Source organism: Bombyx mandarina, chromosome 26, assembly GCF_030267445.1.
Source record: "Bombyx mandarina strain Sakado chromosome 26, ASM3026744v2".
Classification (NCBI taxonomy): Eukaryota; Metazoa; Arthropoda; class Insecta; order Lepidoptera; family Bombycidae; genus Bombyx; species Bombyx mandarina.
In genome coordinates, this window is record NC_143232.1 from 7,140,241 (window position 1) to 7,158,052 (window position 17,812).

At 39.4% G+C, this 17,812-nt stretch overlaps 1 protein-coding gene across 1 annotated transcript in view; it reads right to left on the reverse strand.

Annotated features, from left to right (window-relative positions):
* LOC114241492 (homeotic protein empty spiracles) overlaps positions 1-17,812 on the reverse strand; it is an 80,618-nt gene that overhangs the window by 30,630 nt on the left and 32,176 nt on the right. Inside the window, exon 2 of the mRNA XM_028172329.2 lies at positions 17,283-17,455. Coding sequence (XP_028028130.1) covers positions 17,283-17,455 — 173 coding nt within the window. The remainder of the gene's footprint in view (positions 1-17,282; positions 17,456-17,812) is intronic.

A 17,812-nucleotide genomic window follows, 5' to 3' on the forward strand; every position in this document is an offset into this window, starting at 1 on the left:
GAGAAGATCCGGCGATAAACTCAGCGGTACGATGTATGGGTTAGGTTTCACCGTTACCAAAGATCTTATGCCTAATCCCAATGCTAGCTACAGCTGTAGGCGCCTAATGGAAATATTAGTGGGATGGATCAGTAAGGACTTGTGCAACGCTAGTCATGTTCGACATTAATGATAGAGTGGTATTTCATTTCTATCAATAAAGAAGATCGCGTTTCTGTCAGAATGCCAAGTTTTTTTTTTTCAATTTTTTTTAAAGATAATGAACAATGGCAAACGTAAGCCCTAACGCACAGACATTAGCTTTTTGTTTGTTTTTAGCGATTTAAGAACGGCGTTATGGTCCGCCTAATTGAAGTGGTTCAGTAACCTTGAGACGTGAGGTCTAAAACTCAAATGCATTGTATAACGGCAGTCGTGTCCTTCAAATACGCAAGTTCAGAATACGATCCATGCAATGTTGCTGTCGATAATGTCGAGGACAGAGAAAAGTGGAGGACTAGAACAGGGAAAGCTGACCCTATCACCATGTGGATAAATAGCTAGGAAGAGAGAGAAAGAGAGAGAGAGAGAGAGAGAGAATACGCTCCACATAAGTGCATATGTGATTGAACCAATAAGAAAAGCCTTCTGTCATATTTCTTCGAAACAGTCAAGTAACTTAGGATTCTTAAATAATATATCACCTCTCACGTCATGTCGGATCCTCCCGATCCACTGTCGGTGCTTCTAGGTACCTCAAGCATATGTCATCGTCCACGTCGGACCTCTACCTTAGTCGCGATTCCCATTCAGTGGTAGATTCTGCGAAGCACTGCTCTTGCTAGGGCCAGTGCTGCTACCAAATTCGCAGGTTAAAGCCCCGTAAGCTCACATACTCGCTCAGTTGAGCTGTCTTAGCCCCCTACGTTACCGGTATGGGTAGGAAAAAAAGAAGGCAATAGTGAACTCTGAACGCAACAGTTCGAATTTAATTATTAAATCTCCATTTGTCTGAAAGTGTATCGCGCACCTTAACTAAATAATAGCCCAGCACTAACTTCCCACCGCGCCCGTAATAACTCGTAGCCGTACCGATATTTTTTTTGCGAACAGTTTCACTAATTAATGAATTGTAATGATTTTCTAATGTTTTGTGTTCATTAACTGGGTGGGTGAGCTCACGCACTTGTTCGTTTCGTTACTGTAGCCCATAGACATCTAAAATTGGATTTCGTCACCCACATTTATCGTGTAAGCAGCGGCAGCGGCTTAGCTCTGCCCCTGGAATTGCTGCCGTCCATGGGCGACAGCAGCCACTCATCATTAGGCGGGCCGTATGATCGTCTGCCTACGAGGGCAATAAAAAACAAAACATTAGGACTTAAGACTGAAGACTTTGTTGCATCGAATTAAAAAAAAACAAATACTCGAGTTTTCGAATGGAAAAAATTATAAGTAAGATAGTTCTCGCAGCAGAAATAAGTAGGCTAGTGGGATATATCCGTACGCGTTTACACTTTACCATCGATAAAGTACTCTAACGTAATAATCCAAAGATGTATTTTACTTAAACATGATGCCGATAAGCCCATGACAGATTTGTCCATCTGACATTGACATTAATTAGCGTCCCTTAAACGTCAAAATGACGTTTCAGTTGATAAACGGCCAGACGTACGTGCGTCCTGTGAAAATTAACGCTTCTTTTTAAATCAATTACTTGCACGCGAGTCGTAATTAATAATTATTGTTTGCTTGCAACGAGAATGACTTGGACATTATATTCGTGGGACTGCATTGAACTAATGAGAGGGATCTTATTAGTGATAGAACGTGGTGTGGCTCGGCAAAGGAAGATGAGCTGTACTTTTTATTCATTGAACTCATTAGACCGGTCCACCTTACGGATCCATCAGATCCAATAACTCTTGCATTAGACGCCTTCAACTCTAACACTAGGAGCAGGCTTAGGGACTCTGGTAATCGTGCTCGTCGAACTCGACAAAGAGGTCGACGTGCAACCTAACCCATGTATCAGCCCGCTGAGTTTCTCGCTGGATCTTCTCAGCGGGTCGCCATTCCGCTCTGGTAGTCGATGCATTCGCGAAGCAGCTACTCTTATGTCGTTAGGTCTCCTCCGGAGGTGCCTGGGCAGCTGTCAGCAAATCCCAACCCTCCTAGCTAAGCATCGCCCACCTGTCCTGGCGAAGCTGGAAAGGCCTTCGGACCACCAGCAATACTTCATTCCCGAAAAAAAAGCAACCACCTAACAGCCTATAGAATAAATATAGTGCTTTTCTTACAATAAAATTATTATTTTTTACACTATTTGTAATTCAAATTTATTAAAACTTTTTAGTTGGATTTTCTATAAAAGCGTATTTTGTTTGTTTTTGAAGCTATTATTTATTTTTAATTTTTAATTTTTTCATAAAAAAAAATTAATATTAAATTGTCATCGGTCCTTAATAAGTATACCAAATTTCGAATTAATCCGACGTTTTGAAGGGGCTCAAAATCATGTTCAAAAATTCCGTTACATACTAACATACATACGTCTGAAGCTAATAGTCAACGAACATTTCATTGTTACTGATAAATTTTTACCCAACGTGTGTCCCTTTAAAGAAAATTTGTGAAATATCGTCACAAATAAAAAGCCTCTGTGATAGATATCCGTTTGCTTTTTTTTTTTAATCCGCATTCCCGTTGCCTCTATCGAATGTTGAGATTTCGCCGCTTCGTCATTATTCCTGCAGCTGGCGTACATGAATAATTAACAGTCGAAAGTAAGTGCGAGTCGACACGTTTTAATACGACATCAATTAATTTAAATAAAAAAATAACGACACAATAAAAATGAAAACACACACAGGTGCAAAATAATCAATTTGATACCACGAACGAATTTACGTAAAATTCACTTGCACATAAATTAACACTGGTTGTTTAGTGTCTGTGGTTCCGTAGTCATTAATTTATCGTATTCAATAACAATGTTATTGGACGGATTCGATTTTTATGTCTCTTGAGTCCACTCCTTTTTGTATTAATGTTACCACATAATTCATATCAAAGGATGAAACGCTACTTGGCTTAAGCGACATTTCGCTTGAAACGCGACATTTATCTTTGTAATTAAAGATGCGTTTTATTTGTTATTAGCATCAACAGTTCGATGTTTTTAATTGAACTTCAATTATGTTTACCCCATTCAAATAGCTAAAGATTTTTTTTGTTATGATATTTTTTCAAATTTTAAACTTTAAATGACTCTCCTGTAGAGTTGCAAAAATGTCGCTTAAACCAATAAATAACCTTTCACCCCCCGATGTGTAACTAACAATACATACTAATTTATTAATATTCGTATGTAATGGATGCTGGAAAAACACGTTCAGAAATTGTTTATTGGTAACCGCTTAACATCAAGTGGACCGAGAAACCGTATGTTCAAAAAATGCACGAAAAAAAAAAATACGAGATGAAAAATGCAATCAAGCTAAATACTAATTACAGTGCACTACGTCATATGTGGCCAATCGTTGTGTATGAGTGTATATAACCTATGATCAGCTTATTGTTTATTTTTGATGTATCCAGCCAAAATTATTTCTCGACAAAATTCAAGCTAAATTACCATTACAGTTCATGACGTCATATGTGGCCAATCTTTGTGTATTAGTGTTATAGCTTATTGTTTATTTTTTATACATCCAGCTAAAATTGTTTACGCGACAATTTCAAAAAGCACAAACTACCTCATGGCTGTAGGTGAAAAACAAATGAATCTAAAGGTTTCTACAAACCGTGCGCGGAACCCTAAATTTCGTTGTTAATGCGTTATAGAAACTAGGCTAAGTACTACAAGCGGCCGCACCCTGCACTCGGACGTACCGACTGCAAAACAAATTATCATTCATTATTGTATACAGTGTATTAAACTTGTAATTTTAGATTATTAAGCTGATCGTTTGATGGATAATTTCGATCTGTTAGTTTAAAAGAAATGTTTATTTTGTTCGTCACCGAAAATATCGTATTTTTTTTTGTATAAATACATGTAATGTTTGTGTGAGTGAAGTTGAAGAGTGAATGGGAATGTCTCGCTATCTCTCTCACACGTTTCTGTTTTTTAATAACCTTCATACCTACTCGTGCACGTCATTTCGGATCCTCCTGATCCACTAACGGTGCTTTTAGGTACCTCAAGCATCGGTCACCGTTCGCGTCAAACCCGTCGCTTGCGACGAAGGGCTCGACGAGTAAACTAACTCACAGACACAGCCCACTGAGTTTCTCGCCGGATCTGCTCAGTGAATCGCGTTTCCGATCCGGTGGTAGATTCTGCGAAGCACTGCTCTTGTTAGGGTCAGTGTTAGCAACTTCGCCAGGTTTGAGTCCCGTGAGCTCACCTACTTGTTCCGTAACGCTAATACAGCCTCTCAAGGATGCTCGTCCTCCTTGCATCGATAATCCTCAATGCTCAGGGTCTAGGTATGCTTTAATAAGTTTTTTCTGAGGTTATCCCGCGCCAGCCCTGCCTATCCTCGGCTGCGGGGATGGCATCATGGACTAAGCTGTTGAGAGCACAGCGTATCTGGTCCGTACCAGTGCTGGCTTTTAATACGGCCTACCACTAATTAAAGTGTTTTATCGCATATTTTTTTATTGCTTAGATGGGTGGACGAGCTCACAGCCCACCTGGTGTTAAGTGGTTACTGGAGCCCATAGACATCCACAACGTAAATGTGCCACCCACCATCCCATCCCATCTTGTGTTAAGGTTACCGGAGCCCATAGACATCTACAACGTAAATGCCGCCACTCACTTAGAGACATAAGCCCTTAGGTCTCACTTTTAGCCTCTTGTGAGTACGCACGGGTAGGCACCACCACCCTGCTTATTTCTGCCATAAAGCAGTAATGCGTTTCGGTTTGAAGTGTAGGGCAGCCGTTGTAACTATAACTGAGACTTTAGGACTTGATTATATTTATTACAGTAATTCATTGTGATGTAAATATAACTACTAACATAGGTCTAAGTCTTACTAACAATTTGTATGAGTCATGGTTACTTGCAATAAAAACATTATTATTATTATATCTCAAGGTGGGTGGTGGTATTTATGCCGTAGATGTCTATGGGCTCCGGTAACCACTTAACAACAGGTGGGCCGTGAGCTCGTCCGCCCACCTAAGCAATAAAAAATAAAATATGTATATTTCGTTCAAAACCAAATGCACGATGCTTCTACAACTTAGCTAAACCTAACCATTCAATCTCCCTGCACAGCCCACCGGTATTTGTTTTTTCAGATGACGAAACACATAGACGTAGTCTTTTACGAGCAAGCACTAAGCTTTCAGTCTATTTCCGCCATTAAAACTGTTAATGTGACCGTTTTAGCGGTATGTTTACGAATTTATGTTTGGAACTCGTAAAATGGCGGCTTCGTTACACAAAATGGCGTTGTTTCGTGTTTAATAATCTAATATGGAGGGTAAGAAGTACGGGGTACCATCTTTTATAGGGAACGAGTTGAAAAAGTGTCCACCTGTTAACAACAAGTTATTATTGGAAGACTATCCGAAGTAGCGCTAGTGTAGGAATTGGAAATTATATGAATATAGCAGTGTTAAATAAACAGACTTGCATACGCCCCGTCATGACCTATGCAAGTGTAGTGTTCGCTCACGCGGCCCGCATACACTTAAAATCATTCCAAATTATTCAATCCCGTTTTTGCAGGATAGCCGTCGGAGCCCCGTGGTTCGTCAGGAACGTCGACCTCCATGACGACCTGGACTTAGAGTCCATCAGTAAGTATCTACAGTCGGCGTCGATGCGCCACTTCGATAAAGCGGCACGACACGAGAACCCTCTCAGCGTGGCCGCCGGTAGCTACATTCCCGATCCTGCGGACAGAATGGAAAGCAGTCGACGTCGCCCAAAACACGTCATCTCGGATCCTCCCGATCCACTAACGGTGCTTCTAGGTACTTCAAGCACCGGTCACCGTTCTCGTCGAACCCGTCGCTTGCGACGAAGGGCTCGACGAGTAAATTAACTCTCAGACACAGCCCACTGAGTTTCTCGCCGGATCTTCTCAGTGGGTCGCGTTTCCGATCCGGTGGTAGATTCTGCGAAGCACGGCTCTTGCTAGGGTTCGTGTTAGCAACGTCATCAGGTTTGAGCCCCGTGAGCTCACCTACAAAAGTTAGGGTTACGCTGACATAGCCTCTCAAGGCTCTCAGCTTAGGTAGAAAAAAAAAAAAAAAAAAAAACAGAGTAAGGGTGTGCTCGGTTGAAAAATAAAATATTTTTCGCGACCAGCTTAGTTAAAAAACATGCAGTATTTAAAACCTCAACTCTTTAGTTTTATTAATATGTAATTAGAGCTCTCTTGGCCCTTCATTACATTTAAATTTCCCGCGCATTTGCTTCGACTATCATAATAGTATTATCTATCACCCCGATAGAAGTTAAAGACTTGATCAAAGACCTACGTCCTCGCAAGGCTCCCGGTTCCGACGGTATATCTAACCGCGTTATTAAACTTCTACCCGTCCAACTCATCGTGATGTTGGCATCTATTTTCAATGCCGCTATGGCGAACTGTATCTTTCCCGCGGTGTGGAAAGAAGCGGACGTTATCGGCATACATAAACCCGGTAAACCAAAAAATCATCCGACGAGCTACCGCCCGATTAGCCTCCTCATGTCTCTAGGCAAACTGTATGAGCGTCTGCTCTACAAACGCCTCAGAGACTTCGTCTCATCCAAGGGCATTCTCATCGATGAACAATTCGGATTCCGTACAAATCACTCATGCGTTCAACAGGTGCACCGCCTCACGGAGCACATTCTTGTGGGGCTTAATCGACCAAAACCGTTATACACGGGAGCTCTCTTCTTCGACGTCGCAAAAGCGTTCGACAAAGTCTGGCACAATGGTTTGATTTTCAAACTATTCAACATGGGCGTGCCGGATAGTCTCGTGCTCATCATACGGGACTTCTTGTCGAACCGCTCTTTTCGATATCGAGTCGAGGGAACCCGCTCCTCCCCACGACCTCTCACAGCTGGAGTCCCGCAAGGCTCTGTCCTCTCACCCCTCCTATTTAGCTTATTCGTCAACGATATTCCCCGGTCGCCGCCGACCCATTTAGCTTTATTCGCCGACGACACGACTGTTTACTATTCTAGTAGAAATAAGTCCCTAATCGCGAAGAAGCTTCAGAGCGCAGCCCTAGCCCTAGGACAGTGGTTCCGAAAATGGCGCATAGACATCAACACAGCGAAAAGTACTGCGGTGCTATTTCAGAGGGGAAGCTCCACACGGATTTCCTCCCGGATTAGGAGGAGGAATCTCACACCCCCGATTACTCTCTTTAGACAACCCATACCCTGGGCCAGGAAGGTCAAGTACCTGGGCGTTACCCTGGATGCATCGATGACATTCCGCCCGCATATAAAATCAGTCCGTGACCGTGCCGCGTTTATTCTCGGTAGACTCTACCCCATGATCTGTAAGCGGAGTAAAATGTCCCTTCGGAACAAGGTGACACTTTACAAAACTTGCATAAGGCCCGTCATGACTTACGCGAGTGTGGTGTTCGCTCACGCGGCCCGCACACACATAGACACCCTCCAATCCCTACAATCCCGCTTTTGCAGGTTAGCTGTCGGGGCTCCGTGGTTCGTGAGGAACGTTGACCTACACGACGACCTGGGCCTCGAATCAATTCGGAAATACATGAAGTCAGCGTCGGAACGATACTTCGATAAGGCTATGCGTCATGATAATCGCCTTATCGTTGCCGCCGCTGACTACTCCCCGAATCCTGATCATGCAGGAGCCAGTCACCGTCGACGCCCTAGACACGTCCTTACGGATCCATCAGATCCAATAACCTTTGCATTAGATGCCTTCAGCTCTAATACTAGGGGCAGGCTTAGGGACCCCGGTAACCGTACTCGTCGAACTCGACAAAGAGGTCGACGTGCAACCTAACCCATGCATCAGCCCGCTGAGTTTCTCGCCGGATCTTCTCAGCGGGTCGCGATTCCGATCCGGTAGTAGATTCATTCGCGAAACAATTGCTCTTGAGTTGTTAGGTCTCCTTCGGAGGCGCTCGGGCAGTTGTTAGCAAATCCCACCCCTCTTGGCTGAGCCTTTGCTCGCCCACCTGTCCTGGTGAAACTGGAAAGGCCTTCGGGCCACCAGTAAAGTTTCAATCATAAAAAAAAAAAAAAAAGTATTATCTATGGTGGAAGCCATTTTCACTCTATAATTGAGATGGAATCAATTGAATTGCTCTCTGGCTTGGAACATTCAAAAAGATAACGTGTTTTCTTAAAAAATTAAAAAACTTGCAGATAAAAAAAAAGGTTGAAGCAATCATTCTTCTTCTTCTTTTTCTCCACCCTATCCCACTAGGTGGGGTCGGCACAGCTAATTTTTCTCTTCCATTCTCTTCTATCAGCCGTCATCTCAACACTCACTCCTCTCTCTCTAATATCGTCATTCACACACTCCATCTATGTCTTCTTCGGTCGACCTCTTCCCCCTCTACCTTGCATTACCATTTCCATACATCTCCTAGTCACATGCATCTTCTCTCATCATCTCTTACTTGGTTTTTTGTTTCATTAACAACACATTACAACTATTTAGGTAGAAAGCGTTTCTTTTCTTCTTAATTTAGTGTCCTACTCTAACAATTTAATGGCGTCGTTTTTAAAATCTCTCCGTACCGCTAATATGGCGCCAACTTAACTGGCTTTCTTTCAGCTGACACTTTTAATATATTGAGGTGGTTCTCCTTACTTCCACCCTCCATATAATCCATTCGATTCTTTATTATCTATGATTCGAAAATAACATACAAATCCAAATATTCGATGAAGTTTTCGCGCGATTCCTACCGTATCCGTCAGAAGAGAAACCTATGAAACTTCAAAATAGATTTATATTACAATCTCAGACTAAAATGCTTAGACTATTTCATATTTTTCACTCTGCGAAAATGTTTTACACGACCAGAATAATGGTTTTTGATCGACTGCGTATGTAGTTTTGGTCTGTGATGAAATCCGAGTCAAAGTTCCGTTATATTTTCTTAGAAGGTTTTTTGTTTGTTCGAAATAAGCAAATCTTTATATTATACTAGAGGTCCCGCAGTAGTCGAAATTCGACTATAATTGATTGGAATTGTAAGTTTGTACACTGTTAAGATTGTATTATATACTTCTATAATCACAAATTTCGCCAAGACTACCCTATAAAAAATATTAACAAAGACAAACAATATTTAATCTATTCTCAATTTGACAACAGACGTCAAGAACAAAAGCTTGACAATAAATAGTATGCATGTGTGTGTACGTCAAATACATGGTATGTAGTGTGTGTAATGTTTTCTTTATTGATTTAATGTAATTTTATGCATTATTTAAACAAAATATTAGCATTGTGCACTTCTTCTCTATATTCTCTATAAGTGTAGAAAATTTCATACTCCTCCGTCCACGCAATTTTCTTAAAAAGGGATACTAAGATTTTGCTTCATGTATTAATATATAGATATATATTTCTTCTGTGCGTGTGTTTGTGACTGAACTCCTCCTAAGCGTGTGGACCGATTTTAATAAATTTTTTTGTATGCGTTTGGGTGGCGCCCTGGACGGTTTAAATTCACAAATCAGCCCGGCAGATAGCGCTGCAGTCGGTATCTAGATTGTTTATCTTTCCTAGAAATAATTTATGTGGCAAAACAACGTTTGCCGGGTCAGCTAGTACTTAATAAAAATTAATATTACGTGAACATTTTAAGTACCACATGCCTGATTAAATATGTATAATACAAAAAAAAAAAACTCCTAATTAAAACTGATAAATTTCAATGACACAAAGACATTGATAAAGTTTTTAAAACAATATAATAATATATTATTGATCTTTAAATTTGTTGTTTAAGCGGCTAATTTAATTATTCTTAATATTATCAGTTGTTTTATCGTTATTTTTTTTGTAATTATAATTTAATTACTTCACGGAATATTTTCGGTTAATTATTTTATTATGAGCGAATATTAAACATATTTTTCGATTGCGCAATATCATTTTGGTTCCGTAATAACGTTTTGTTTTGTTCATAGTTTCAATTGTCAAAGACGTATTTTTGAAGATTGGACACACTCCAATCGTAAATCAAATTTATCTACTACATATAAACATGATTAGAAACTTGTTTTGCGGTTGTGTTTACCCGAAGCTTAAGATGCCAAAATCGCGGGCCTTTTTTTAATTTATTGCTTAGGTGGGTGGACGAGCTCACAGCCCACCTGGTGTTAAGTGTTTACCAGAGCCCATAGACGTCTAAAACGTAAATTTGCCACCCACCTTGAGATATAGTTAGTAGGTCTCAAGTATAGTTACAAAGGCTACCCCGCCCTTCAAACCGAAACGCATTACTGCTTCACGGCAGAAATAGTCAGGGTGGTGGTACCTACCCGTGCGGACTCACAAGAGGTCCTACTACCAGTAAAAGTGGCGTGGATGCGTATATAAATTCCTTAAATAAGTCAGAAAGGTCCTTGTGATACACCTGAATGGGTCAAATGAAAGGAAAGAGGCAGTGAGGAGGCAGTATCCACAGTCCCAGGTGCTGATATGAAATACGCTGCTCGTAAATACTTTTTTTTATGATTGAAGAATTATTGGTGGCCCGGAGGCCTTTCTAGTTTCACCAGGACACATGGGCGAGCAAAGGCTCAATCAGGAGGGCTGGGATTTGCTAACAGCAGCCCGAGCGCCTCTGAAGGAGACCTAACAGCTCAAGAGCAGCTGCTTCGCGAAGGATCGGATTCGCGACCCGCTGAGAAGATCGGGCGAGAAACTCAGCGGGCTGATGCATGGGTTAGGTTGCACGGCGAACTGTTTGCCGAGTTCGACGAGTACGGTTACCGGAGTCCCTAAGCCTGCTCTTAGTGTTAGAACTGAAGGCATCTATTGGATTACATGGATCCGTAAGGACGTGTCTAGGGCGACGACGGTGACTGGCTGGATCCTGCGTGATCAGGATTCGGGGAGAAATCGTAAATGTTAATCCAGGATCTGGAGTTGACGAAACAATACGTAACCAAGACCCGAAGAAGATAACCAAGCCAACTTTGTATTCGTTTTGTTCAGTTTTACAATTTTTAATGACTCGAAGCCTAAAAGTATCTGTAACCATGACTCACTTAGACGATATGATTGTTTTTTTTGTTCCAATAGAGAAACAGTTTATATATTATTATGTACTTTTTTTTTCTGATTCCCCGCTTTTCATACTCACAAAAAGATTTAGTTAAGCTAAAAAAACAAAAAGAAGCAACCCCAAAAGCAAGTGGAAGCGTTGAGAAATCATATTACGATTGCCTCACACCGAACAAAGATAGGGGCTGCTAAAATAATGACGCGCTAACCTCTGATCTAAATAAATTAGCGTTTATCTTAACTTAATATCGTTATTACGGACGACATGTGCTTATTATTTCGAGCCAGTGTCGCTAGATAAATGGTCACCTAGACGACCTCTTGTTACTTAGTCGCGGGCTCTGGGTGACGGACATACATAGAGATATAAGTTTTCAAAACGAAATACACTGGAAAGTAGCACCGCTAACAATAATTTAATCAAATTAACTGTTCTATACTAATATTATAAAGAGGAAAGATTTGTTTGTTTGTTTGTACTACTGTAGGACCTCTTGTGAGTCCGCGCGGGTAGGTACCACCACCCTGCATATTTCTGCCGTGAAGCAGTAATGCGTTTCGGTTTGAAGCGTGGGGCAGCCGTTGTAACTATACTTGAGACCTTAGAACTTATATCTCAAAGTGGGTGGCGCATTTACGTTGTAGATGTCTATGTGCTCCAGTAACCAGTTAACACCAGGTGGGCTGTGAGCTCGTCCACCCACATAAGCAATAAAAAAAAAAGGTAATTTAATTATGATAAATCACTGACTGAATCAGCTGCGGTTATTGTGTGCGTTTTAGTTATTTATCTAATTAAATTAATTTTCAGTAAGCACAATGTCTTTATGCATCTAAAAGCTTAATTGATTTTAAGTGCTTATTTCGAAATTTATAATAGTTTTTATTAAATTTTATTCCATTTGCTAACTTTGAATACGCGGTCCCTCGGGTGGGGGGACGCGTCGATCCCCAGCCCCCCAGCTTCGATATCTGTCCTGCCACTCTATAGCTATGCCATAGGCAATCAGACACTTGCGTAACGAGAGAATAAAACCGTAATTAATTCGTGGAAATATAAACAAAATTTATATTAATTAAATTTGTAATATAAAGTAAATTGCAATTGAATTTTGATTAATCACTGAACCATTTGCGGATATTGTATGCGTTTTAGTTATTCATCTAATTAATTTAATTTTCAGTAAGCACATGTCTTTATACATCTAAAACCTTAATTGATTTTAAGTGCTTATTTCGAAATTTATAGTTTTTATTCAATTTTATTCTAATTGTTAACTTTGAATACGCGGTCCCTCGGGTGGGGGGACGCGTCGATCCCCAGCCCCCCAGCTTCGATATCTGTCCTGCCACTCTATAGCTATGCCTTAGGCAATCAGACACTTGCGTAACGAGAGAATAAAACCGTAATTAATTCGTGGAAATATAAACAAAATTTATATTAATTAAATTTGTAATATAAAGTAAATTGCAATTGAATTTTGATTAATCACTGAACCATTTGCGGATATTGTGTGCATTTTAGTTATTTATTTATCTAATTAATTTAATTTTCAGTAAGCACATGTCTTTATACATCTAAAAGCTTAATTGATTTTAAGTGCTTATTTCGAAATTTATAGTTTTTATTCAATTTTATTCAAATTGTTAACTTTGAATACGCGGTCCCTCGGGTGGGGGGACGCGTCGATCCCCAGCCCCCCCCCAGCTTCGATATCTGTCCTGCCACTCTATAGCTATGCCATAGGCAATCAGACACTTGCGTAACGAGAGAATTAAACCGTAATTAATTCGTGGAAATATAAACAAAATTTATATTAATTAAATTTGTAATTTAAAGTAAATTGCAATTTAATTTTGATAAATCACTGAACCATTTGCGGATATTGTGTGCATTTTAGTTATTTATTTATCTAATTAATTTAATTTTCAGTAAGCACATATCTTTATTTATACATCTAAAATGTTAATTGATTTTAAGTGCTTATTTCGAAATTTATAATAGTTTTTATTAAATTTTATTCAAATTGTTAACTTTGAATACGCGGTCCCTCGGGTGGGGGGACGCGTCGGTCCCCAGCCCCTAGCGTCGATATCAGCCCTGCCAGTCCACAGCTACGCCATAGACAATCAGACACTTGCGTAACGTAAGAATAACACCGTAATTAATTCGTGGAAATATAAACAAAATTTATATTAATTAAATTTGTAATTTAAAGTAAATTGCAATTTAATTTTGATAAATCACTGAACCATTTGCGGATATTGTATGCATTTTAGTTATTCATCTAATTAATTTCATTTTCAGTAAGCACATGTCTTTATACATCTAAAAGCTTAATTGATTTTAAGTGCTTATTTCGAAATTTATAGTTTTTATTCAATTTTATTCAAATTGTTAACTTTGAATACGCGGTCCCTCGGGTGGGGGGACGCGTCGATCCCCAGCCCCCCAGCTTCGATATCTGTCCTGCCACTCTATAGCTATGCCATAGGCAATCAGACACTTGCGTAACGAGAGAATAAAACCGTAATTAATTCGTGGAAATATAAACAAAATTTATATTAATTAAATTTGTAATATAAAGTAAATTGCAATTGAATTTTGATTAATCACTGAACCATTTGCGGATATTGTGTGCATTTTAGTTATTTATTTATCTAATTAATTTAATTTTCAGTAAGCACATGTCTTTATACATCTAAAAGCATAATTGATTTTAAGTGCTTATTTCGAAATTTATAATAGTTTTTATTAAATTTTATTCAAATTGTTAACTTTGAATACGCGGTCCCTCGGGTGGGGGGACGCGTCGATCCCCAGCCCCCAGCGTCGATATCAGCCCTGCCACTCTACAGCTACGCCATAGGCAATCAGACACTTGCGTAACCAGAGAATAACACCGTAATTAATTCGTGGAAACATAAACAAAAATTTATATTAATTAATGCGCGTGACACAAGCGTTACAACAATGTTAAAGGGCAAACTTTGATAAAAATTGTAAGCGATAATAGAAGACACATTTTGATTCGATGTTTTCATTCGTTTTGCGTAATATCCGAATGTAGCTGATTGATTAAGCGGCCGTAATTAATTCTTATGAAACAGAAGCATGTGGTTATGTCCTTGTGGCGGGTAGCCATCATGCAACGCAAGATAATTGACAGATGCCTGAATCTCGCGCACGACATTTTCAAGATAAGCTCGCATAAGTTCCAAACAACAACATTCGGACCGTCGGTCTACCGAGCAATATCACCCGCTCGGTGGAAGATCTTCCCTTTGTCGTAAGCCCCAAATCCTCTTTTTGTGTACATAATACTAATGGATTCAACAGACATTGTCTAAAACACGACTTCATGGAAATGACTCCATAGAGCGCCCTTGTCGTTCAGGGCAAAGTAGAAGGCACCAGACCGCGTGGAAGGTTGCCCGTGCGATCCAACCAACTCAAGTCGGCAGTTGGCGCTTGTTTGCATGAGTGTACCAGGCTCAGCGCAAGCCGGGAGAAGTGGCGATTGCTCGTGAGGCTCATAACATCTGCCCACAGCAATGATACTGGACGACGACCACGACCGCTCTGACAAGAGTGATAAGATATACGAATACAAAACACGACTTCAATCCCAAAAATTTCAAACATTTTATAGAAAGAAAAAAATAATTGCAAATACGTTCTTTTTGGTGGACCGAATTGTGAATCTGAATCGTTCTTGGAATTCTTTTCTTTTATTTAATTTTTTATTGCTTAGATGAGTGGACGAGCTCACAGCCCACCTGGTGTTAAGTGGTTACTGGAGCCCATTGACATATATAACGTAAATGCGTCACCCACCTTGAGATAAGTTACTGCTTCACGGCAGAAATAGGTAGGGTGGTGGCACCTACCCGCGCGGACTCACAAGAACACACACAGAAAAAGATCATCGAATGCAGTAACATCGTTCAAATCATTTAAAAATACTCCCAAACTTCCTGTAGTGCTATGGCAATAAGATATATAAAAAATCGACAATAATAAAACAGAGAAGCAAACAAATTCATAATTATGCATTTTTGTTTAGATTCTTGAGAAAATCAAAGTGTTGACGCTATTAGCAATGATTACATTAAAACCACTCGCTCATCTACCAGAGTAGGCTAATAAACAAATTGACCAAGACAAGGAGGTCCGCACGGGTAGGTACCACCGCCCCGCCTATTTCTGCCGTGAAGCAGTAATGCGTTTCGGTTTGAAGGGTGGGGCAGCCGTTGTGACTATACTGAGCCCTTAGAACTGTATCTCAAGGTGTGTGGCGCATTTACGTTGTAGATGTCTATGGGCTCCAGTAACCACTTAACACCAGGTGACCTGTGAGCTCGTCCACACATCAAAGCAATAAAAACAAAAAAACAAAAAGTATCGCCATTTTGAAAATCATAATGAAATTTGGCGCTGTTTTAATCTTGGGCAATACACCAAAACGGCTGCTTTTTTTCAGTGTACATGTCATAATTAATTCTTTATCGGGTGTTTAATTTTCAAACATTAAGTTTTGAACGCGTACTCTTGACGGAACTAATTATATAATGAAAATATTAAAGAGGCTATCGCCTGTTATTAATGTACTTATCAATTTAAAAACAGTGAGTTATTAAATATTTATTAACCACTAATCATGGAAAAAAAATATCTCTACATATCTTGGACTTCGTAAATTATTTTTCATTTTAGTTCCGCCATTCCGTTTATTTGTGAAGCAAAGGAGTCGTCGGATGTAACGCCTAAACAAGAAATATGTACAAATTCGATCTTATTTTTTTAAGGTGCAGTATTATCTGTGCTGTTTCCATCTCATTTATCCTAGGGACTTTTTGGCGGGAACGCGAGGAGTGAAGTTGTGTGATTTGTTTTATTTTGTCTATTTAGTGTTTCTTCATGTTTAAATGTGTAATAACGGTGGTTTATTAACTGTTTAATATCTGTACAAGTGCGTAAATGTGGGAAAACGAAACAAAGCCGCTGGACGTAGCTTCTCGGGATCCTCCAAAAAGCCCTGTGAAAAAGTCTCAGTAAATAACCACCATTTTACTGAGATTATATTTCATACCATTTCATTTCATTTAATTTCATCCCAGTTGATTAATGTCTCAAATTAATCATCTTCATTTCATTTCACTCCTTAATATCATTTTTCATAAAAATATGAATATAAATTAAAATAAGACATGACTTAAAGGTTTTAGTCACCAGGTCATAAAATCCCTTAAAAAAAATATTTATCCTAGCTCCGCCCTAAGAGAATGCTGTGACATATCTTGAGGCATACTGCTGATTTTTCTAATGAGACCGAGAATAGCACCACCCTATCTCTTCCCGTGGATGTCAGTAAAGGCTATTGAGGTAGGGATTCACTGGTGAATGAGCGGCAGCGTTCTCTGAGCATATATGCATAACAAAATATATAAATAACAGAATATATACGCATATAACATAAACTTGAGACTAGCAACAATGGCAATGCAAAAATATAATTGCCATACTTAAAAAAGAATTAAATGAAATTGACCAGGGCTTTCAATAGGTTAAAGATGGCGCTGACTACAGTGACGCTAAAAATGCTACTTTACCAAATAAAACAATTTCCATTCTCCGGAACTGTTATTAGTAATCTACACATATAAATAAAATTGGAGTGTTTGTTTGTAATAATAAAATAACCACCTTTTACTAAATGTGTAAGTATGTATACACAGTACATATTATACCAATATAACATTTTTTACAATTTTTGTTTATTTTGTCTGTCTGTCTGTTTGTTCCGGTTAATATCTGGAACGGCTGGACCGATTTTGATGAGACTTTCACTAATAGGTAGCTGATGATATAAGGAGTAATTTAGGCTACTTTTTTTAGACTAGCTTTGCCCCGCGGCGTCACCCGCGGTACGACAATAACCGCGGGTAGCATCGCGGGACTCAGCTAAATAATAATAAAATTTAATGATTCCGAAGCGAAGCGAGGGCTGGTCGCTAGTCACAAATAAGTCTTACCTGTGTTTCGGTTAAGCTCAACGCCTGCGCGAGCTGCTTCCTCTCGGCTCCGACCACGTAATGATTCTTCTCGAAGGCGTGCTCGAGCTTGAGGAGCTGAGACGGAGAGAACGCCGTCCGGATCCGCTTCGGTTTCCTGAACGGCTGCAGGAGGAACCCCGGGATGTCTGGACCTAGAATAAAGATTTTCGTTAATAATTGTTATATAATTTATAGTTTCTTAGTTATATATTTTATTTTTATTTTTGTTGTTAATGCACTGTCGATTGCACCTATAATTGAGGTGACATCTGCCATGAACTTTTGTCAATTGTTCAATGTTTTGTATTGATGATCACTTTGTTGGTGCAACTTAATCAATAAATAAATAAATTGTCTTTTGGTATTTATTTATTTGGGAAATCAACAGTACAATATAAACATATAATTATTTAAAAAAATTTAGCTAAAACAATAACCAAACATGTTTCCAACATCAAAATCACATATAAGTAGAAAATGAACAGAGAAGAGAAATTTAGAAAAACAAA